Source organism: Cornus florida, unplaced genomic scaffold, assembly GCF_030987335.1.
Source record: "Cornus florida cultivar Cherokee Brave unplaced genomic scaffold, ASM3098733v1 CherokeeBrave_3.0.0_Hap2_Chr05, whole genome shotgun sequence".
NCBI lineage: Eukaryota > Viridiplantae > Streptophyta > Magnoliopsida > Cornales > Cornaceae > Cornus > Cornus florida.
Window position 1 is genome coordinate 95,344,278 of NW_026775575.1, and position 24,808 is coordinate 95,369,085.

The window sequence follows — 24,808 nt, forward strand, 5'->3', positions numbered from 1 at the left end:
TGACTTTTTCCGCCACTAATAATGAGGCGCAATATGAAGCCCTGCTTGCAGGACTCCAGTTAGCAAACCAGCTTCAGGTAAGGTGCCTAAAAGTTTTTAGTGATTCTCAGCTTATTGTGAATCAAGTAACAGGCCAGTACCAGCCTAAAGAGGATAGAATGAAGGCCTACAGAAAAGCTATAGAGATTGCCTCACCAGGGTTCGACCAAATCGAGTTTCATCAAATACCTCGTGAGGAGAATTCAGAAGCGGATCAGTTGGCCGCAACAGTATTTCTTCGGATGAAGATTTGGTCCGAATTGTACCAATTAACATCCTGGACAAACCAAGTATAAGCCCTCGATAGGAGAAAATGGTGATCCCAGATGTCCCACGCGAACCATGCTGGATGGATCCATTGGAAACTTACCTTAAGGAGGGGACTCTCCCGAACCAGAAGGCCGAGGCATGTAAACTCAGGCTCACCGCGGCCAAATATGCTCTCATCAATAACCAACTATATCGAAAATCATTCTCAGGTCCTTACCTGAAATGTTTAAGCCCCACAGAGGCTCTCACGATACTACAGCAAATTAATGATAGGGATTGTGGCAATCACTCAGGAGGTAGATCTTTGGCGCATAAAGTTCTGACTCAAGGTTATTTTTGGCCTTACTTGGCTCAGAATGCTGAGGAGTATGCTAGAAGGTATGATAAGTGCCAGCGACATGGTCCAATGAAGCATCAACCCGCCGAAGATCTGCACACAATGGTGAATCCATGGCCATTCGCTCAATTGATATGGTTGGTCCTTTTGCCTAAAACGGTGGAGAAGAAGGAATATGTGTTGTTAGCCATCGATTATTTCACTAAATGGGTAGAAGCCGAAGCCTACTCAAGCGTGACCCATGAGCAAGTAAAGAGTTTTCTATAGAATAATATAATCTGCCGATTCAGGGTGCCACGTGTGATCATGATGGATAATGGCCCAAATTTAGATAATCGAAGCACAAGAAAGTTTTTTGCCGAGCATGGAATTAGGTAGAAGTTGGCCGTGGTTAGCCATCCTCAAGGGAATGGACAGGCATAAATAACTAATCGGACCATCTTCAGCCATTTGAAGAAGAAGGTTAGAAAAGCTCAAATCCAAATGGTACGAGAATCTACCTCAGGTACTTTGGGCATATCGAACCACTCCTCGCTGGCCAACAGGAGAAAGCCCTTTTGCCATGGCTTATGGGTCAGAGGCTGTCATACTTACGGAATCAGCAGTCCTGACTCTTTGGACTCACTTGGTACTCGAAGGTAACAATGATCAGCAGCTCGAGCATAGTTGGAAGAAAAGAGGAATACCGCGATAATTAAGCTCGCTTCGTACCAGCAACAGTTGCGTAACAGTTACAACAAGCGTGTTAAGTTCAGACATTTTGTGGAAGGGGATTGGGTGCTGAAACAGGAAACGACCCATATAAAAAAGTTACAACCCAATTGGATCGGACCTTACAGAGTCACTGAAGTAGTAGGAAAATGAGCTTACCAATTGGCAGAAGCTGATGGGCGTCCAATTGCGCGTTCATGGAATGCAATACACTTAAAAAGGTACTATCATTAGATGATATAGTTTGTTTACTTTCTATTCACAGACAACATACGTCTATTTTTTATCTAAGTATGGCTGCTTATAGGCCTATTTAATAAAAGTTTCTTGAAGTTATGCACATCTTTGCATATCTTTACTCCTTTAGTAGAGTGGGGCTTTACTTCTCTTGTCGTAATAGGGGCAATACACCCTACTGTTGATATTACGACAAAAAGAAGGATATACGACAAAAAGAAGCAACACAAGGCAAACAAAATGAATAAATTTTGACTTTTTGCTCATACTTACAAGTCCTTTTTTTATACAAGGCACAAATAAAATGAATAAATTTTGACTTTTTGCTGATACTTACAAGTCCTTTTTTATACAAGTACATCAAAGTGCAAGTATGTACCCAATTATTGATATCAGAAGTCCTTTGGTAATGGACATTTAGGCTCTATCTAAATCATGAGCCCAAGGTTGCTTTACAGTTTTTTCATTTTTGGACACAAACCACAAATGTGTGCAGTTCAGAGCACTTATCTACCATGGTCCCACATCGAAAAAACACTATTTATGTGCTACCTTTATATAAGGAAGTATTAAAGTATTTAGATACATTGCAAAAAGGGCCTGTTGGTAATAGTACCGGCCCAGCCCAAGTTAAGTTCAAAGCCCCAGTACCAACGGGCATTCTTTACAATATTTTTTGCTCTTTCCAAACAAACCAGTCTTAGTGGCTCATATATCATTTGTCCCGCATTGAAAAGGAATATGAAAGGTATATAGTAAATATAGAGTTGACAAACAGCGTTTGATTACCACGAAGAGAGTCCTTATGAAGGAGAGCCTTCCAAAACAAATGTATATAGGATTTCCCAGTCACAAAAGTTCCTCTCCGGCACATAGCCGAGGACACTTTGCTTCGAACCCCAAGAGTCTAGCTCAAAAAAGTTCCTCTTCGGCACATAACCGAGGACACTTCGCTTCAGACCCCAAGAGTCCAGCTCAGAAAAGTTCCTCTCCGGTGCACAACCGAGGACACTTCGCTTCGGACCCCAAGAGTCCAGCTCAGAAAAGTTCCTCTCCGGCTCACAGCCGAGGACACTTCGTTTCGAACCCCAAGAGTCCAGCTCAAAAAAGTTCCTCTCCAGCTCACAGCCTAAGACACTTCACTTCGGACCCCAAGAGTCCAACTCAGAAACGTTCCTCTCCGGCTTACAGCCGAGGACACTTCGCTTTGGACCCCAAGAGTCCAGCTCAGCATGGTCCTTCTCTAGTTCATAGCCAAGGAACATAACTCCTCGGACTCCAAGTGTCTGACACAATTCTCGGACCTCGGGGCTCCGGAGCAGTACAGCTCCTCCCGGGTTCATGACCGAGGAGTTTATTACGTCATTCATTAGGAGTCCAGCACAATACAACTCTTTTCAGCCTCTTAGCTAACTAATAAATCACCTCGGATGATTCAAGTTCAATATTCAGCCAAAGGGTGCTATTTCAAACGATGGAAGTCTGAATCTACGCTAGCAAGGTGTAAGTCTAAACAGGGAAAGTTCTCTATGGCGACACACCCGTATATCCATACTTGATTGGTTGAATGTTGCGTAACACATGGGAAATTTTATCCCACATCAAAATAATATAAGGAAAAACAAGCATTGATATGTACATTCCTTGTAAATCAGTGGCAAGAAGGGTTCCCTTGATAGTTGGAATGTTAGATGAAAAAACCTTCCTCAAGTAATAACTAAACGGTCTAAGGGATTCCCTTCTCATCATCTGAACTATTTTTACTTCGGATCGCAAAAGATCCAAAGCTCTCAGGCAATAAGCCTTCCTCCTGGCGAGGAGCATATTTTTGTAATATAATTGTACAGAAACCAGAGGTATTCATAAACATGAAGAAGACTTTAGAATAAATATAATCATTACATTGCAAAAGTTATAGTTTCTACATTTGTTCTTTCAAAACAAGGAAAGAAACAAAAAAAAAAAAAAAAAAAGGAAGAAGAAAAAAAAGTGAGGCAATTACACAACTCTACTTCCTTTTTGGATCAAAGGGAGTAGAGTTAAAGGTGTCCACCACATTTGGATTGGTGGGAAGAGGGGTCAGCAGGTCAGAGGATGGAGGAGCTGGCAAGCTTGAGGCTAGAGGAACTTCTGGATGAGCTTTCACCATCTTAGCAAAAAGTACCTCAGCTTCCTGAGCCTTGAGTTCCTCAGCATAAGGAAATGACACCCCCATGTTAGCATCAAAGGCTTCTGGGTCCTTCGACTCGTCACCAGAGCCCTGGTTGAAGCCGAACCTAAACGCTTTTGCGCTGTATAAACGCACGATGGTGGAGTAGCGTCCTTGCATTTGCCTCCCAACAGCAATGCAGGTACCAATGGCATCGTTTAAACGCTGGACTTCAGCTTCCAGAGCCTGTACCTTTGCCTCAAACTGTCAGGCGATTCTTGTAGACATCCCTCGCATCAGAAGCAATCTTCGCATTCATAGCCCAGTGCGAAGACTTCTTCTCAGCATTGCCTAAGTCCCTTTCCAATTTCTTAATGGAAAAAGACTGAGCTTCAGCAGTGGCACATAGTGCCATAGTTTGGTACAGACTCTACATGATCAACAATAACAATGTTAGTAGATTCATAGTAAAGACAAATTTGAGGAATTAAACAAATAGATGAAAAAGAATAAACCTTCACGGCATCCACTGGGGCAGATGGAAGCAACTGGTCCAGCCCTAGATTCCTAATAATCTCTTCATCCTTGGGAAGCTACATACCTTGAGCAACTGCCAAGGCAGCAGAGGGCTCAAAAACTATGGAATCCCCGGAATGAAGAACTAACTTATCTGCCCTTGAAAAGACAGGCCTCCAAGGTTCTCCAAACTCAACCTGAACATAAGCACGGACTTTCTCCTCTAGGTCAGTCTCTCTAGCTTTCTTCCCCTTGCTTTTGGGGATGGTCTTGTTCTTGCTGCTGGAGGGAGGATTGGATCTAGTCTTTTTGAGAAGGGGTTAATCCCCCTCCTGTTCGTATTCAGTTGATCTAATAACCAACAGAGGTTGCTCCTCAACAGCCTTCTTCTTCAGAGCTTCAGCCCTCAGCTTTTCCTCCTCAGTCAAGGGAAAGCTATCGAAAAAGGGGAGCGCCAAATCCATGAGATCTGCAGCGGAAGCACTAGCAGCAATTTCCTGAAGGTTGGATAAGGTGAGTAGCTCCTTGACCGAAGGGGGCTCGCTCCAAACCTGTGTTTCGAGAAAAGGCAAGCCACTTCTTAGCTACGGAAGGAGGAAAGGTTGCTGAAAGAACGACCAAGAAATTCATAAGTATAGCGAAATAATAAAACATGACATGGGAAATAACCAGAGCATTTTTCATAAAATGAGGGAAGGTACTCTATACCTAACTTCCCAAATTTGCGAGGAATGGGAAGGGAATTCGATTTGTCCATAAACCAGTTCCCTTTCACAATTATCATCCTCTCCTTCTACTTCTTCTCGGGGGAAGGGAGGTCCGTGCATATTCTCTGATGAAGGGGAGAAGTGAGGTAGAAGCAGCCAGGCTCAGTCCCATGCCTAGCAATGGTATAGGTTGTAAGTAGATTGGCAAAAGTCAAGTCGAGACTTTCCAACCTTCGGCGAACTAGAAGAGCCGAAACCACTCGAAGGAAGTTAGGGTTCACTTGGAAAGGGGCAATCCCTAATTTGTTAAAAACTAGGTGATAGAAGGGATGAAGAGGGAAACGAAGAGCGTTGAGTTGCCCAACTGATAGAAGCAATTCATTATCTACTGCACCTTCACCGGAACTAAAGTCAGCCTTTTTGGGTACACGACAGGAATTTCATAATCATTTATTACAAACTCGATAAAGAGCTTGATACGATGAACAGACAAAATCAACTCTCTCTCTCTCCCTTAGTAAACACGCAATCGGACCCTGAAGTGGATGCTTCAGCTAGTGAAGGGGAGATATCCATCTGAACAACTGAATCGTTCGTGGTTTCAACAAGGTCAGAAACCCTAAGGGGAGGAATCTTGATGAGATTAGGGGAAGAAGAAGAGGTAGAATCCGAATCTACCATGTCTATACTATCATGAGTGGATGAGGAGCTCATGATGTGAAAGAAATTAGATAAATGAATGAGGGACTAACCTGAGATCGCGTAGAAGCAAAGAGCAAAATGAATGTCGCGAGGTACGAAACGAACTATGAAGAGGCCCTTTTTCGTTAGAATGGCAACAGACACACCTCGAACCGTCTTGTGAAGAGTTAGCAACCGTGTAACTTCAATTCCCATTTTATTAGGAGCCGTGGCCCAATTAAAAAGGGAAATGGGGGCAAAGTGTGAAGGGAAAAAATCCCCCTTCCAGTAATAATCATCCACATCGTCACACTACAAAATGAATTCAGATACCACATTAGCCAATCGATACTAAGCCCAAATCAGATCAGCCCAGTCCAGAGCAAGCCCAGATAAGGCCTTGGCTCCCATATTGATCGCAAACCCGAGCCACATGGCCCAACTTCTAAGCCCAGACAACGATAACCCGTCATACCAATGGCGAGATCCAAGCCCATTAGCCGAATCATCAGGGCCAGCCCACGTTCAGCCCAATCTTGATAAAGGGAAGTCATGTCCTGCTAGGCCAAGGAATCACAAAAGAGAGCAAGTTCTATACAAGGAAAATTCAACATAAAAAGAATTGTAGAAATGAAAGGATTGTAGATGTAAAGAAAATCATATATGGAATGAATTGGAGGACAAGCCATGCGAATCCTACCAAAATTCCACCACTGTATTTCTTATAAATAGAGGCCTAGACCTCCAATAAAATCATCAAGCATTATATACTTATTCTGAGTTTTATTTTTGCTTGTTTTTGAGTGAGTTGTATTTTTCTTTTTATTTATTATAATAGAGAGAAATTTTGCACCTACAGTAAGGATGTCCAAACATAAACTATCTATCAACTACCCTTGACTTTAATTATGGTAGGTATATCTTGGCCATCTGAAATTAATTATTTGAAATATTAGGAAAGATGCATCTAGAAGGCCCATATGATAAGCTGGTGGTGACATTCACCTCTATTGCCAATATCATTTCAGTATATTATCATTTATTTTTTGAGAATATTTTATAAAAACAAAATATAAGAAATTTTTATCGAGGAAAAAAAGAATGTAAGAAATTATTTTCGTTAACATTTTTAATTGTCCTTGTAAACACACACACTTATTTGTCATTTCATAATAATAATAATAATAATAATCCTAAATCATTGCTAGGTAAAATTTAGAACTAAACACAAATTCACATCTAGATTAGGCTTCTCATTTTACATATATTTTTAATTCCCAAGTAATGGTTGATTTTTTTTTTGTTTTTTTTTTTTTGGTTAAAAGGGTAAGCTTTATAAATATAAAATATGTACAAAAAAGCAACCAATGGAAGAAAACTTCCATGGCTTAAAACAAAACAGACATTAACATCTTGTACAGTCAATAGAGCTATTACAAATCTAGCCTATCAATAGTTGTAACAGGCAAAAGTAATCATTGGTGCAGCAGAAACCATGATTGACCTCTTGCATATGCACATCCTTGTAAAAAGAGTTGTTGTATAGCTTCTACATTGTCAATCTTACTCAATTTAGCAGCATTTCTTACTTTGAGAGAAGCAAATCTAGCTCTGATGCATCCTTTGATGAGATTAATGATTTGGTTAGCTGTTGTAGACTTGTTCCTGAAGGCTCTTGAATTTCTCTCTTGCCAAATGAAGTATATGGCACAAGAAAGGAGAAGCTTGTGAGTGATGAAGTAATATTGTGTCTAAGTTGATGAACACCAAGCAATCAGGTCCCTCCATGAATCTGGTTTGATATAGAAACCTACAGCATGCAGTACATAATCCCAAATGGTACTACTGAACTTACACTTGAAGAATAAATGATCCACGGCTTCACAATCAGCAAGGCATAAGTAGCATGCATTTGTATAGTGTTTCTTCATCATTGGTTTTGTGTCCAGTGTTGCTAGCCTTTCCTTCAGTGCTAACCATGCAATAAAACCATCTTTGGGAATATAGTGTTTGAACCATATTAGGTGAGTCCAAGCAAATACAAAAGAGGGAGGAGAGAAGTAGTCCATAGTGTGCATGTGGGAATACTCCTTTGCCATACTTGGGAGCCAATGGATTTGGTCATTATCACTTGTTGGTGCAGGGATAGATTGCAGCTGAGAGTTGAAATCCTGTGATTGAAATAAAGGGGTCTACAGGAGAGAAGGCGGAATCACCCACTGATCATTGGAAATTAGGCTATCAACTCTGACCTGAGGGTCCAGTTGAAGATTTTCCAATTCAGTTAGGTTGAGCTGCTGTATAATAGGGCCATTTGGTAACCAAAAATCCAACCACATGCTAATGCTGCTCCCCTTCCCTACACTGTGCTTGACAAGTCCCCTAGCCACGTCCCTCAGCTTGAGTAGTCTCCTCCAAAATCCTGAACTTGTGCTTGTTGCTTTTACTGTCCAGAAAGATTTCCTCTTGATTAAATACTTGTATGTCCAATTAACCCAAAGGCTTTCTTTCCTTGAACAAAGTCTCCACACGTGTTTAAGGCTAGAAACCCTATTTGTGAGATCTAGATAGGGAAAACCAAGTCCTCCAAGATTTTTAGATCTACAGATTGCTGTCCTTGCTACCTTAGCACTTGTCTTCTTGAGCTCCACACCCGACCAAAAGAAACTCCTTAACACTTGGTTGATTTGATAACATGTATTTGGTGACTTTAATTGGAATTAGAGTTAGAAAAAAATTACTTGCAAGTTTTTATGATGTCAATAAAAATACTTCAAATAACATTGAAAAATTTTCAGTCGACCAAATCAATAAAATCTATCACTCACATAGCACATTATATATATAACTATTGATGATGATCGGATTGAAAGTTGAGAAAATTGTGAACAAATTAATAAGGGCAATTTAGACCTAAAATTACGCTGAGCAGAAAGAAGAAAAAATAAAAATCCAAGCCAAAGTTTAATTTGTTAAATAATTTATTAGTAAATCAAACTGAATCTCATTACTTGAAAAGTACAAGACCACAAGAATAATAAACATAGAATTCCAAATTTTAATTTTATTTTCAAGTTATTGACGACTTTAATATCCCGACTTAAAATCGACAAAGAGATAAAAATATGATGTGATATTCTAAAATTCCAACTTAAATAGGCATCATTACTACTCTTATTTGTTTCAATAAAATACGTCAGCTCCTCTTTTCTTATCTTTTCAGTTTTTCATAACCGTTCTTTTTCGTTTTCATAACAACTTTCATGGTACTCAAATACTCATATGAATTTTATTTATACAAAATCTAGAACAAAAACTATAATGTTTTACAATTTTTTAATGCTTTGCAAATTTTTGTAAAATTCCTCTCTTTACTTTTGTTTCTAGGAGTCGCACAGATCTTTAGTTTTGATCATTATAGCAATGAACAAATGCCTATCAAAGTAATAGATGGATATTAATAATCAAAAACAAAATCTTTTATATATAACTAGCAATACACAATCTAACTCTAATTATATAAAGGAGATGCAATCTTAAGTATCTTTTTAGAGAAATGCAATGTGATGTATATATATAACACATATATAATTTAATATACACGGTGATTGAAACTTTAATCTCCAATAAAAATACTATATTAAGATGAAACCTAAAAATTGAATTACAACTTTCCTAAATCCTTTTCTCTCCGTTGCATGGGGTTAACATGGATTTTGCTCCCGCATTGAGGCTTTGGTTCCGAGTTCAGCACTCGTTTCATTTTTTTTCACTTTCTTTTCATCTTTCTCGCATCAGTTGGGTTTTTTGAATTTGGGGCGCTCCAAAAATCTAGCACGAATTTTTTTTAATTTTTAATTAGTACTGCTTATGAAGATACTTATGCCAAAATAGTTTAAAGAAATTTTTAGCGTATGTATGCCTTCACTGGCATTGTGTAATTAGATAGTATTTTGGGATGAGGAGTGATATGATTTTCACATTCTTCTATACATACTCCAGGAAGATTCAAGGACATTCATTAGAGCGAGTGATTTAATTGTCGCTATTAAATTTGTCAACAAATTCCTGCCTAGGGTTAGTTCCATCAGAAAGGTAGTTTCATCATCCAGACACAAAGTCGGCTTTAATTTTTAACTTTAAAATAAATTAAAAAAAATTAATACAGTTGAATAGTTAGTAAAATGGGAGTATATCTCAGCCCCATCCACTTCTCATTGTCCAATTCTTTACAATAGGTGAATAGCAGTCAAAGCTAAATTTTCAGAAAATTTGATTTAACAAATAAAACAATCCACGTATATACATTACAATATTTTTTTTTTTTTTTTTTTTTTTTTTCTCTCCTTGATATGAATCAACTCCATCACTACAACAACATTATGCAATAGGCGCTACTTCTATCTGGGTTCCATTATTGTCATTGTCAATGCATTTTCAGTATGACTTCTCTCACCCGTTGATGAATCTGAATCAATAAAACTTCTTTCCACAAAGAAACCAGGCTGTTTGGGTTCAGGCAATGCTACCCCCTCATTACCCAACATAAAAACTACTGATGACATGGTTGGTCTGTCGTTTGGCAGTTTCTGAACACATAGTAGACCCACTTGAATACATTTTAGTACTTGAGATTCAATGTATGTACTTTTCAAACATGAATCCACTAGTTCCAGGACTCTGTGATCATTCCACAGCAACCAAGTCTGTAACAATCACAATCCTCAAATTTAGTATTTCACATAGGAAGTTAGAAAGAAAAATAAAATAAAACAGGTAATGCATTTCACCATACATGGTCCAAAAGAGAATGATAGTGATCAGGATGGTGAAATTTCGTGTTCTTCTTGCCACTCACGATCTTAAGTAAAAGCACACCTAAACTAAAGACGTCAGATTTTACTGAAAATTTTCCATCAATGGCATACTCTGGCGACATATAACTACTGCATAAAGTATCAAATTTAAGCATATGAAACTGATGAACAAGTACTATCTAAAATTTGTTCACAAAACTTGCTTTGTTTTGGTAAACAAAACTTACTATGTTCCGATTACTCGCTTTGTTTTGGCTTTAATTTGATCTCTCCCAAAACTTCTTGCTATCCCAAAGTCTGAAATTTTCGGACTTAGTTCTTCATCTAGTAAAATGTTGCTTGCTTTGAGATCCCTATGAATAATTCTTAATCTTGAGTCCTGATGAAGGTAGAGAATTCCCCTTAATATGCCTGTTGGGAAACGTGCAAGTTTTTAAAACTTTTGAGGGATTTGCAATCACGGATCTTGATTCATCACACAGAGACAAGTTTTATGCAAAGATAAATAAAAGATGATGCATAATTCAATAAACAGATTGAATATTTACATGAAAGGTCTGAGTAAACCTTTTGAACTTTCCTCTAAAGTGAATGTTCTCACTTATTGTAGATCCCTTTAGCAAGATCCTTTCTCCTTCCGTTAGATTATTATCTTCCCTTTAGGAATCACCAATATGCCTTGATGAATGACCTTGGAATCTAAGTTGGTGGTAGCCTCCTTTAGAAGAGAAAACAAAACCCTAAAATATAGAGAGAGAAAGTGTATTCCTTTTTCTTGTTCTCCAAGTCACCCCTAAAATATACATGAACTCATGTATATATAGGCAAAATAAAAATAAGAATAAGGAAACAATAAATCATTCTCCATCTCTAATTCAACTTTCTCAATCCTAACATGACTCCAATATCAACTTGGGCTATTGGTGAGAATCCTTTTGGGCTTACTATTTTCTTAGCTCCTATAAATTAATAATTGGTCCGGTTCATTAAACCATGGACCCAATTCAATTAATTCATAAATTAATTTCTACTCCACTAAAAGAAATTAATTGCACTCCAATTAAATAGTAAATAACCTCTAAGTCAATGTTGCACTTTGACCCCTCTATGCTTAATTATTTATCGGATAATTAAAGTCATCAATCCGACAACATAATTAATATAATTATTTTGTTACCTTTGATTATTTCCGGCTCGATCACAATAAAATATTTATTTGACAAAAAATAATAATAATTTATTAAATAAATATATATATATATATAACATTTGTCTAAAACATACGAATGCCTTCGAATTTAATTTGTGATCAACCATAATCAAAACAAAATAAATACAAATAGCACTGATGCAAATATTGAGAATATAGACCTCTAATTATTAATTACATAACTACCCAAAGTGTCGATCTAAGGATCCCGAGGTATCTGCCGAACAAATCAAAGTAATTATTAATTAATAAAAGAGTCTATACTTCTCTCATACTTGAGAGTCAAAAGCCATGACTGTGATAGAGAGCAATTGCATACGACAACTCTCGCAATATATTTCAATCTATCGTGGACTCGGTTTAAGTCTTAACTAATTAAATGTCCATCCATAATTACCGACTTTAAACCATTTATGATTACTAATTTATATCACAGTATTAATTGCCATTACATACATATATAAATATATTTTGTAATCAAGCGGACACCATCAATTCCATAAAGAATCGAAAAATAATACATTCCATTCACCAATTGTATAATGCTTTAATAATAATATCCAAACAAGAAACCATGACTTTTACAATCCAAAATTAGAATTTGCTATGCTAGGGCAAACATATCCTAACAATGCCCATGGCAATTTCAAATCGCTTTTGCCATGGAAGTTCTAGTCTTCTATTCTGATTTGCATGACATTTCCATCCATATAAGGTCTACATCAGTTTGTTATTTATTTATTTATTTTAAATAGGGCAGAGGACTGTACTGCATAAATGTATAAACTGCACCATGAAATTGATCTAATAAGATAAAGGGTGAAGAGAACTAGACCAAAAATGAAATAGTCCAAGCTTTTGTTCGGCATGTACTCATATATTAGCATCCTCTCTTCTCCTTCAATGCAACAGCCCAATAGCTTAACAAGATTCCGGTGTTGAAGTTTGGAAATCAAAATAACTTCATTTGTGAACTCTTGTAGGCCTTGTCCAGAATTATTCGAAAGCCTCTTGACTACTATTTTTTGTCCCGTTGCTACCTTACCCTACAAGTTTTTGAATAGAAATGTTAAAATAGGGGTTCACCTTTTTTAATTACATATCAAACCAAATATTACTTATTTAACCTTACAAACAGGACCAAAACCTCCCTCTCCGATCATATTTTTGGAAGAGAAGTTCTTAGTGGCAATTGCAATAGTGTCCAGATCAAAAAATGGTAACTCAATGTCTTCATTCTTAGTTTCCATACCTGCAAGATCAAAGACATTATAGATACAACTAGAAAACTGTCATCATTCAAATAACTATTGGCATACTAAGGCCTTGCTAGTCTCCTGATAATCATTGATGTTATTAGCACCCTTCTCCAGGTCTTACAAAAGAATCTTCACTTAGAAGTTTTTTTCCTTTTCTAATTATAGAACATACGGTATCTGTCTATTATACTCTAACAGATTTTTAGGAGTTTTAATCTCCTTTTCTAATCAGAGAGCTCTTCTACCCTTGTGATGTTTCCAATTTTCTCCATTTTTTATTTTTCTGAAATTTTGTCGTTGCAAAGGCATTTTCATCTTTTACCGTTTTGCGAACATTTTGCTCTCTGTTCTCTCATCCTCTCTCCCGCTGGTCTCTGTCTTCCTCTCAGTTTTTTTTTTTTTTTTTTTTTCACTTCAAGGCTTCAATTTTTTTTATTTCTCCTTCAATACTTGGTATTTTTGAATGCCGTTTGTGGCAAATTGAAGCTCACGGCGAGACCTACAAGTTGATAGGAGCAATTCCTTGGTTGGTGCACTATAGGAAATTCGAAATCTAGGGCATAAATTTGGGGGTTTTGCATAATCTTGAGGTAAGGGTCTCTAATCCTCACTTTCTTGTTCCTTTGTGAGTTTTTCAACTTTAATTGTTGTTAAGCATGATTAATTTGAATTGATTATTTCTTAAATGATTTAATTGTGTTTATGAAGCATTTAATTATGTGTATTTGTTGATTTACATGGAAAACATGCTCTTTTTGAATTTGATTGCCTTAAAAATAATATAATTGTTTGTAATTGAAATTTATGCTTATATGTGTTGATGGAATTATATGAAAAAAAAAAAGCATGCCTAAGTGTTAATTTTCATGCCTATTGTTTATTATTTTGATAGAAATGATTATGAGAATGCTTGCTAAATTATGTTGTAGAAATTTTTATTTCCTTGCAAATGGCAAAGCATGTGACATACATTCATAACCTTGGGCATGAAAAAGGGCAAATTATTTAAAATGAAATAGAAAGGGTTTTTTTTTTTTTTTTTTTTTTTGGGAAGAATTTGGATAAAATGCTTTTTTGAGAAAACCCGGTTAATATAACCTAAAGGGAACTAGGGAGATCGCCCTAGCGTGGTTGAGTAAGCTGGGCCCCAAATGACGTCGCAGGCGTACCAAGGGTTAGGGATAGTAGCTAATCATTCTCTCATGTTGCTGCGGAGTCACCAAAGGGCGGGTAATATTAACAATTTGAAAAGTGATGGATTTAGAATTTTAAAAATGGGGAGTGACATATATGGCATCGCATATCATGGCATGGCATTGTTTATTTTGAAATTGGAAGTGAAGTTGTCTTCTCTCCTGGCATAGCATGACCCCTATTCTCTATTTCTATTCATTATTTGGATTCATAGGGTTACAAGAGGTGTGTCTTAGGCACCACCTACTGAGCAAATTGTTCACCCCATTTCATTTAACATTTTTTTCAAGATTCAGGAAGGAAGTAGGAGACGCAGACCCTTCACAAACTTAAGGAGGACTAGGAATATTTTTTTTGCTCTCTTTTGTATATTTGTTACACTTTTGTAAAGTCTCAAAAACCATAGTGAAGTGTAAACATTTTGCAAGCCATGGTCATGTATTGTAAAATATAACTCTTGTTGGTATTTTAAAGGGAAGCGAGACTATGTAAATAAATTGTTTTGAATGGGATGATGATGAAAGGCCAACTTGAGGAGGTTATTGATTTTATTGTTTTGGGAAATGTATTATGTTATCTTCTTCTTCTTCTTCTTCTTCTTCTTTTTTTTTTTTTTTTTTTTTTTTTTTTTTTTTTTTTTTTTTTTTTTTTTTTGTATTGTGTGTTGGGACAAGTTGGATAAGTCTTGAAAGGCCCCTTTTTAGCAGAGGTCATCCTGAATTTTTTTTTTTTTTTTTTTTAATTGGTATCAATTTAGGGTCGTTACATCCCTAATAATTAAAATTAAAACATCAATTGGACCAAAAGAAGGTCACCTGTGTGGGCGTGTTGAAGAATCTAATGTTCAAAAATAAACTTGATTTTAGTATTTTAGTATTTAATATTATAATGATCCAGTCATTTTTCTTCCTTTTCTTTTTCTTAGATTTTAACGGATATTTTTTTTTCCCGTTGTCTTTTCCTTTTTGGGTTCAGTTTTTCATCACTTGATGTCGTCTCGAGTGCTCTAGAATGATTTTCGAGACTCTTTTCCTTTGATTGACAACTTCCTTTGGGGATTGTGTCATTTCCATATTTTATTTTTCCGAACACTATTCACATTTTGTCTTTTTCCTTTCACAACCTCATTTTTTGTGCTCGGATTTGATTCCGGTTTTACATGCATTTATGATATTTGATTTCCATGATAGTGGTATTTTTACCTTTCTAGAAAAGCATGTTGATTGCATACTTCCTTCATAAAGGGGCATTAATGCATACTTTAGTGTAATTCTTCTTAACTTGTGGGGTTTTAGTGTAATTAAATAAAGTAAATATTTTTCATCTTGGGGACCATTTTGCAATTAAATTTGGAAGATATTTTCAAAAATGACCTTTTTGCAATTTTAAAAAAGTGTGACAAGTGTCACACTCTCATTGGTCCACTTGTTGACATTTGTGTGGAAACACATTGATGCATTGGATGATGACATTTAGAGGGTGAGGATTCACCCACTTGTTGGCCTAGGATTGGTGCACTTGTTAGCTTGGATGGTTGACAAGTGTAGGTGTGAGATTAAGCCTAGGAAGGAGCCATGGATTGGTGACAAGTGTAGGTTCACAATTTAGTCTTGCAAATATCTTTGGGCCACTTTGGGATTATGGTTTTAAAGGAGGTTTTTGTGCAATTGACCATAGATATGTGTGTTGACCATGTTGTAGGATCACATAGTGAGTGGAGGATTTCTATTTCCTTCACTCACACATTTTCACATTTCATCTCTTTTTTCCTCACCACAAAACCCTAGCCTCCATAGATAAAGCTTGAAGCTTGAAGCTTTAGGCATTGACCTTGATCTTTGAGGCCCTTCCACTTACTTTAGACCATAAAGCTTGGATACTTTTGTTCCCCTCATCCTCCCCTTCAAAACCCTTGAAGGATCTAGCCTAACTCCTAGTTTTGCTTTGGTATCTAGAGATTCAATTCTCTAGTGAGGTATTGATCTATTATTTTGAAGTATTTTTATATCATTATTGAGTGTTTTACATGCATGAAGAGAAGGACTTGTATTATGCCCTTAAATTGTTTTAACTTGAAATAAATCTTGTCAAATTAAATATATAACATAAAAATATAATAAATTAGCTTCCATTTAGTTTTTGGTTTCATGTAATTTGGATTTAAAATGAATTAGTTATGAATTTTTGAAATTGCAAGCTAGTTGTTGGAAATTTAAATATTTTCTTATCCTGTCCGGAAACGAATTTTTATATGGAGTTGTGGTGCTTCAATTACCTTGAAATTTTTACTGGAACTTTCCCCATGGATTTTACACTACTCAGAATTTTTTTACGATTTTAGAGCATTTCTAAATTTTTTTAAAAAGTCCGAGACTATCTGCTGTCCATGTTTTTGTTGCAGCTGGAAAACATATTTTTAGATGATTTATTTCACTAACCTTTTGACATTGGATCATGGCTTAAATTTCCAGCTTTATACTCTCATATGTTTATTTCTAAAATAAATTAGGTTTGCCCAATTTGGATGTTAAATTAATTTTTCATGAATTTTCAAAGTTGGAAGCTACTGGCTGAAAATGTGTTTTCTGGGCAGAATTTGTTTCAAAGTTATGGGTCAAAACGGTTTCAATTGGGAAAATATTTTGTTAAACTAAATTGATATTATCAAATTACAGTGTTTAAGCTTTCATTGGGCTTTGGATTCATTCAATTTGGATTAGAATTGAATTTTTTATGAATTTTCCTAAGTTAAAGGTAACAAGCTGAAATATCTGTCTTGCGGACCAAAAATTTGGGGCGATTTCACTTCGGTGGTAATTGGGATTTTCATTCCAATTGAGGTAGGGGATGTTTTAGGATTTTGTATATGGGGTATGGGGTATTTTCCATGATTATACAACTTGATTGCATGACTTGTATCAAATCTAGAAAATTAGTAATATTTAATTCTTTGTACAAGATTAAATTTACATGGATGTACCTTGCATGAAATTGACTTGTAGCATGCTTTTAAATCAAGTCTAGGCATGTTATTTAACATACTTAAATTTAAGAGCATTTACATAAGTAAGAAAATCTAGAAACTTTAATTAAAATCTATTTAATGGTTCCTTTAGCTTAATTAAGTTTTGACTTGATATTTGAGATGACTAGGACTTGTATACTAGTATATGTTAATATGGGACCATTTTATGTTATTTTAGAATTTAGGGATTTGATTATCATGATTTAATTAAATTCCATTTTGTTATTCAATTGGCCTAATCAAGTTTTGGAATTGGTATATGCAATGACTATGCTATGTTGCTAACATGTGTAATTTGAGGCCATTTGGTTGAGAATTGCAACTTAGAGGAATTAATTAGTTTACTTGATTAAATTCCATTTCTATTGCATTATGGATTTAAATCATGTGTCTGACGTTGATTGTATATCTAAAGCATGATTTTAGACTTGAAATGAATTTATGAGATTATGTTCCAATATTGGATTATCTTGTTATAGCGTGTAACGTATCGCACACTAAAGATTCGACATGTGATGTTATTATAGCGCGTAACGAATCGCGCTCTGAAGATTCGACATTTGTCATCCTATAGTAGTTGTGGATTTGGAGCATGTATTGTGTGGTTACAAACTACTTGTGCATGGGATGTTGTTTCGTATATACATAAGTTGTTAACTTATTTATTTTGGAGTCACTTGGGACATGGTTACTATAATATGGCTAAAGTTCGGCTTTAGTGCGGGAGGTATGAGTTCTCTCCAATTGAGATAGTGCGCACTTAGGGTGGTTTTCCCTGCGAGTTAGTGCCCGGAACAACCATTGATCTCAGCAGAATTCCGAGTCTAGATGTCCAAGTCTTCTATTATTTATTTTCCCATTCAATTCCAAGTTAGCAATCATGTTTATATTGTGACTTGTGGTTTTGGTTATCGGCGATTTTGATGTTGTTAAGTACATCCATGCTTTATGATCTTTGTAGATTTTGATGTTGCCAAGTACATCCATATTTTATGATTTTAATAAATCATTTTAATATTGTTAAGTACATTCATGTTCATAGTTTTTAATAAATCATTATAAGTTTTTGATGTTGTTAAGTACATTCATGTTGTGTTGTTCAAATGTAAAATAGGAATGATCCTATAAATTCATTTGGAACATAGACGTTAGATAGCATGATCACTTATGTCATTTTCGTTCTTTAGATTTCAAATTGATGAGTTTGAGAATCTATATCTAGTTGTTTTGTGTAAGCATGTTTCTATCTGGTTGCTTTGGGTAAGCATGTTTCTAACTAGTTGCTTTGTGTAAGCATGTTATATCTTGTTGCTATGTGTCGCATGCTCTTGTGTTGTTGAAATTGCATAAATGATGTGTTTTATGCTAGAAATGATCTTAGGTAGCTAGGATGCTCCCTGAGTCTCACCATTGACATAGACGTTAGGTGGAATGAACCACAATGATTAAATCATGTACACTTGTAAAACGTAGGTCGATGCATGCTTATTTTCTACGAGTAGCTTTATGTTACTCACCCCTACGATACTAGGGCATATTTCAGGTACAGGATACAAGATTGGAGATTGCAATTGCTTGGGTGATTTGCTGAGTTGAGCTTCTTTAGAAGCATTCTTGTTCACATGCAAGTGTTAGCATGTTTATGATTTGTCTATGAAATGTGATTTTTCTAACTTGGAGGTCTAACATGTCAAATGTTGTAAATGAGTTGTAATAAGGCCATGGGCCATTGTAGCATGTTTAAAATACCATTTTACACTTGCGTGTATGTTCACATCATCACACAATAGCATATAATGCAATTTGATCATGCCATGGGGAGTCATTTTGATGCCTTAGGGATGACGTACATCTCTAGTGGCCACTTAGTTTCCTTCGTTTCCACATTTCGGATCCGTTATTAGGTCATTCTTTTGGTTCATCACAGGACACTGGGTTAAAAAATCTAGGGTCGTCACAGGTGGTATCAGAGCTCTTAGGTTCGAAAACCTTAGGACGACGGGTTTTGGGTGCATATCATGTTTTTGTTGCCATGCTCTATGTGTTTATATGCTTTATGATACATGTTTTGGTTGATAACATGTCTATGTGCTTACGTGCTACATGTTGTATGTTGTTTGTTTAGCATTGTTTTATTCTAATGTAAATAGCATGACATGTGACGTATGCTAGATTAGAATTGTATATGCATAATTGTGTTGCATATTTGGCATGACATGGGATTGGTCATTGAGGCACGAGTTGAGGTTGATAGTGATTGTAGTCACAGTTTCGTGGTAGTATAGGTTGTTATCGACCTAGTATTGGTTTTAAGGTAGGTGGATGGTCACCTTTTGTTTAGGCTCTTGTGAAATGAGTCATTTGGCGTTACCGTAGTGGTGGATTTGTTGGTTTTGGGCCATTATGAGGTTATAAACCTCTTAGGATCCTTGATTGTCCAGGAATATTCCTGTAGAACTTGCATTTTTCATGGGCGGATACGTTTGTGGGCAGGTGCATAGCACTGTCATGCTACCGTGCTGGCTAGCAACAAGCGCAGTTCTGATGGAATCAGTGTTAGTTTTGTTTTGATAGGCGTTGTCCTTTGATTGGTGATGATGATGGTTGTTTTGGAGATCATTCGTGGTGATTGATTTGGTTGTTGTTGGTATGGCTATAATTGCCATTTTCTTTGAGTTCTCCTTGCGCGATGACGCTTTTGGGATCAAGTCGATTAATAGATGCTTCAGGTAGAAAGAGCATTGCATTGTTAGTGTCACTTGTAGTGTCATCCTTAGTTTCAGAGATGGATTGTAAGAGTCTTACCATTGTGGTAAGGGCTCACGTTTGTTTTGAGACATGTTGTTATTGCATTGATTTTTGGAGTCAGTGTGATACCCCTCGGATCCGAGACACGGGTTGATCAGGCCCAAGGCCAAATCCGAGGGATATTAGACAATTAATATTTTAAAAACGAACACGGAATACAAAGTGATTAAAGAAATAATATAATGAGCGGAAAGAAACTAAAATAAATCCTCAAATATAAATATTTAAATCTTGACAATCCAAACTCCATAAGTTTAACAACTCGGGAATCCATCTCTAGTGAACCCCTAATAAAATCCCAAACTGCATGAAAGAAAACTGAAGATAAAATCCAAATCTAATATCTGGAAAGAAGTCCTATGTTGTTGGTAGAATAGAAGTCTGTATCTGCTCTGCACGATCAAACTCTAACCCTGGAACTGACGAGTACCTGAAAAATATAAAGGTGGGTCAGGCCCACATGCAAGTCCTGATCTACTACAATCCAAACAGGAATCCGATACGCAGATACATACTAGAAAGACTCAACAATATCTAGAGTAGTCCATATATGTATAAGTACACACTATAGGACGCTCACTAGTCCAAAAAGGTCTGTCTCAGCCTGAATAGAGATACCATGCAAATCGCACATACTGTGGTCATGTGTATCTAGACCTACCAGGGAACAACACCTCTGTCCAGCTATCCATCCTAGGCAGTATACGCACCCTAACCATGGTCCTGAGACTCAAGCTCATACCATGGCACATATAATAAATATATAAAGTCCGTGTCCTCCTATTACAAAATATCAACCATCTGAAAAGTGGTTTGATAAATGTAAAGCAAATCCATCCTGAAACCATATTAAGTCATTCAATTATTTGATTGATATGACACAAGTAGGTGATGGACTTAACTCATAGGGTTAATCCATACCTTAATCCAAATTAGGTAGGATTTAGTGTTTGACTAATCCATACTTAGTTGTCACCGTCCCATACCGGTACACACAATCCTTCATTATAACATAGTTATTAAAATAACACTATATAATCAACAACCATCCTCCAGTATATGCATTTGTATAAACTCATACATATACCAACATTAGGTATTCACTACAGAACCTAAATATCATGCTCCAATCATTTAAATAGCTAGAATAAGACATAGCATTTAAATCTTCCAAAACAGCCAATAAATTGATACAAATTAAATATCAATTTAAATCCAAGCTAAGTATAGTTAAATGTAATTAATGTACCGTACTCATAACACTGTAAAAATATATGATTATATATAATTAAATTATATAAAATATCTTTGCCAAGTTACAGTAATTAAAACCAACTAGACAGTGTGCAAGCTACCCGTTTCCTTTTAGGTTCTCCTTGCTTTATCCTTCAATCCAATTATGAATTTATATTTTTTCATTGTAATACCAGCCTTATACAGTCCCATACATCACTTAAAACAATTTAAATGAAGTGCAGAACCCAGAAAACCCAAACAGCCCCTTAAAATACTACTGTGCGAGGCAAGAATAGAGCAGGCTCAACAAAAACATTGAGCCTGCTCTAAAATTCACTTAAAGCCGGCTCCTTCAACATTGAGCCGGCTCCAAGTCCTTTATAGAGCCGGCTCCATCCACTTTGAGCCGGCTCTATTGGTAATTTAGAGCCTGCTCCTTTCCCCTTTGCAACCGTTGCCTGATCCAGCTTCGTCTGCTCCAACTCCGGTGATTACAGAGTCTCTGAGATGTTTTAAAATCTTTGTTCAACTTCAAACTCAGTCCTAGGCATATATTAAACCACTGATATTCAACTAAAACATGCATGGAACACAAGCTTAAAAGCTATGATTACAGAACCTCTGTTGTCCAATTTTAAGCAAGTTCCAACAGAATTTACTTCAGTTTAATTTAGTGCAATTGAATATTGTTCTAAGCACTTGTTCTAGAGTTCAAACTCAGTCTTAGAGTGATTACAAGACATTTAATCACATCACTAATCCCAACCGCAACAAAACTGAAACATCCACCATACATGATACAAATAGCAGAACATCAAAAATTATTCAAAGCAGATAATTCACGATGTTAATTCAAAGATTAAACTAAATTCATGTATGTATAAAACATGTTACTATGTTGGTTTAAATCTGTTTTAACCTTTATTTAACCCCTGGAGTCCAACTAGTCATGCACAGAACACGAATTAACGGGAAAGAGAAGAACAGAACTTGCCTTTGAATTTCATATTTGAAATTCTAATTCACCGTCTCTATGTGATATGTTCATGTCCTACCCTGTAGTTCCACCCTACCCCGCTCCTTCCTCCTTGAGATGCTTTGCTAACCACCCAAGTTCACTTTGTGTTTCCCTTCAATCTTTCGCTCTGTTTTCCCCCTATCTCACTGTATACGTGACTATGGTGAATAGGGTTTTATTTGTAACCCTAAACCAACGTATACACACATATATATAAACACTACAGAAACCCTAAGTCCATAAAGATATAACTCGGCCCATAGATAAACCTAGGTTATAATCAACGTCGGCTACCCATGTAAATTTAAACCTAAACTTGTAAACCTAACTTACGATAAGTAAGTAAATTCAAAAAAAAAAAAAAAACAATTAATTAATAACAATTTTATCAGGTAATTAAATCAAATAATACAATTTAATGAAAATTAAAGCCAAATAAATAATTAAAACAATTAACTCAATTAATCACAATTAATGCAAATAATGCAAATAATTAATTAAAGCAAATAAGTCAATTAATTCAAGTAATCCATTAAATAAATAAAAAATGTAATAAAAATCATAAATTAAATACCAAAAATAGCTTTTTTAAAATTAGGGGTATTACATTCTCCCCCCCTAACAAAAGGAATTCCGTCCTCGAAATTCGCTCTTACCTTCTTCTATAATTTAGGAAACTACGAGCGACTCCAACCTCCTATTCTCCAGTGGACTCAGCCTCATTGTAATGACTTTACTCAACACGCATCAAAGAAAAACCTTTTTACGAAGGATTTAATTACTATTCGGTGACTTCAAAATAAGTCGCATCCGGCTGCAACTTAAATTCCCCAACTTCGATATACTAATACCCTCGTCCTCATCCCAGATAAAAAAAAAATATAAAGACTGAAATATAACGAGTGTGTGGCACTCCACAAAACACGTCCTAGTAATCATGAATAGGAAACTTACCCTCACTAGCCTGAGGTGCCTGCCTATCCTGTGGCATGGGGTTGTACACCCTGCCATAGTGCAACTGCTGCGGTGCCTGTCCCTGAGGCTGCGGCGGTGCCGGTAAAGCCGGATAAGTCTGTCCCTGAATCCGGGGTACCTGTGGAGCGGGTAAAGGTACTGGCGCCCTCTGCCCCTGCTGCACATGCTGCCCCTATCCCTGTCCTGCTTTAGGACACTGCCTGGAGGTATGACCATACTCTCTACAAGTGTAGCAACTACCCTGGAAAGTACCAAATGGCCTCCTCTATCTGTTAGCCTGTGGCTGACCTTGTCCAGTCTGTGGTCCCCCATTCTGCTGCCCATGAATAGGTGACACATCCCTGTTATCATCTGAACCACTCTTGTGTTTCTTCCAAGGCTGCTGTTCCTGGAACTTGCCCTTGTCATTCTGTCGATGATCATTTCCATTTCCCTTCTCAACTGACTGATTAGCAGCGTCTTTATCACCCCGCTTCTCATCCTTGGCTTGTCTGATGTCTACTGTCAGCTGATACTAATGCAAAGCGGCGTCTACCACCTGAGCATAGGTAATGTAAGCTGGACTGCCTATAATAGCTTGCTTAATCGACCACATCAGTCCCTTCACAAAACTATTACGCTTTTTTTCTTCCGTATCCAGCTCCTCCGGAGCAAACAGAGATAAGCGTGTGAACTGCTGCTCATACTCTGCCACCGTCATGTTCCCCTGCTGCAGATTTAGAAACTCAGTCTTCATAGCTGCCCTGACTGCATAGGGAAAATATTTCTCATCAAAGCGAGTACTGAATTGATCATAACTCAATGTCATCCTCTCCTTTATAGTGGTAACGGACTCCCACCACTATAGTGCATCCCCAACCAGCTTGAAGGTAGCAAGCATCTGCTTCTGAACCTCCGTGCACTGAACCAAGCGAAGATGACGCTCAATGTCCCGTTTCCACTGGTAAGCTGCTTTCGCATCGGTGGAGCCTGAGAACACAGGTGGACTCCCCTTTGTGAAAGAACTCTTAACCGTCTCCCAAGTATTAGTCTAAACAACCGGTGCTGGTATAGGTGCCTGCTGAACCGTTGGTTGATTCCGAAGTGCAGCTGTTACCCCAGCCTCTATAGCCCGAGCAACAAGGTCATTGAGGTGAGGAGGAATCTCTGGATCTCTGACCTGACCCAGAGTCTGCTGAACTTCCTCCTGCTCATTACGAAACTGACCTTCAACATCCTGAAACCCAGGCATTCGCTGCTCTTCCTCCATTTGCTGACGTCGTAAGAAATCTTGCTGCCTACGTGCCTCCTCCCTTTGACGATGATTGTTACGTCTGGTTCTTGCTTTAACCATGCTATTAACATATAAAATCAGACATCAGTACGATATACTAGGACCATAAAGAATACAACGAATCCTAAATTTAAGCTCTAATAAAGAGATAACGCTACGCGGAAGTCTTATACGATAAAATCCTAGAGACATTTGAACCTGGAGTGCTCTGATACCAACTGTGATACCCCTCGGATCCAAGACACAGGTTGATCAGGCCCAAGCCCAAATCCGAGGGATATCAGACAATTAATATTTTAAAAACGAACACGGAATACAAAGTGATTAAAGAAATAATATAATGAGA

At 36.9% G+C, this 24,808-nt stretch overlaps 2 protein-coding genes across 2 annotated transcripts; both read right to left on the reverse strand.

The window, feature by feature from the left end:
- Positions 1-7,398: 7,398 nt before the first annotated feature.
- Positions 7,399-7,986, reverse strand: LOC132309768 (uncharacterized). Its single transcript, XM_059808050.1, has 2 exons — positions 7,900-7,986; positions 7,399-7,818 (listed from the first exon to the last, which is right to left on the reverse strand). Exons 1-2 carry the CDS (start codon positions 7,984-7,986, stop codon positions 7,399-7,401), a joined length of 507 nt encoding a protein of 168 aa, XP_059664033.1.
- Positions 7,987-9,853: 1,867 nt separating this feature from the next.
- LOC132309769 (G-type lectin S-receptor-like serine/threonine-protein kinase SD1-1) lies at positions 9,854-24,522 on the reverse strand. The gene is made up of 7 exons (XM_059808051.1): positions 24,396-24,522; positions 12,802-12,926; positions 12,505-12,720; positions 12,310-12,358; positions 10,692-10,875; positions 10,443-10,593; positions 9,854-10,353 (listed from the first exon to the last, which is right to left on the reverse strand). Exons 1-7 carry the CDS (start codon positions 24,520-24,522, stop codon positions 10,048-10,050), a joined length of 1,158 nt encoding a protein of 385 aa, XP_059664034.1. The 3' UTR covers positions 9,854-10,047.
- Between the last annotated feature and the right edge of the window lie 286 nt (positions 24,523-24,808).

What these genes read in the sequence shown, in the direction of transcription:
- LOC132309768 (XM_059808050.1), bottom strand. Translation starts at nt 7,986, where the DNA reads ATGTGGTTGGATTTTTGGTTACCAAATGGCCCTATTATACAGCAGCTC. An exon ending in ATCTTCAACTGGACCCTCAG is followed by an intron (nt 7,819 to 7,899) that starts GTCAGAGTTGAT and finishes TTTCAATCACAG; the next exon opens with GATTTCAACTCTCAGCTGCA.
- LOC132309769 (XM_059808051.1), bottom strand. Translation starts at nt 24,522, where the DNA reads ATGGTTAAAGCAAGAACCAGACGTAACAATCATCGTCAAAGGGAGGAG. An exon ending in GCGATTTGAAATTGCCATGG is followed by an intron (nt 10,876 to 12,309) that starts GCATTGTTAGGA and finishes GTTTCCCAACAG; the next exon opens with GCATATTAAGGGGAATTCTC. An exon ending in ATCATTCTCTTTTGGACCAT is followed by an intron (nt 10,354 to 10,442) that starts GTATGGTGAAAT and finishes TGATTGTTACAG; the next exon opens with ACTTGGTTGCTGTGGAATGA.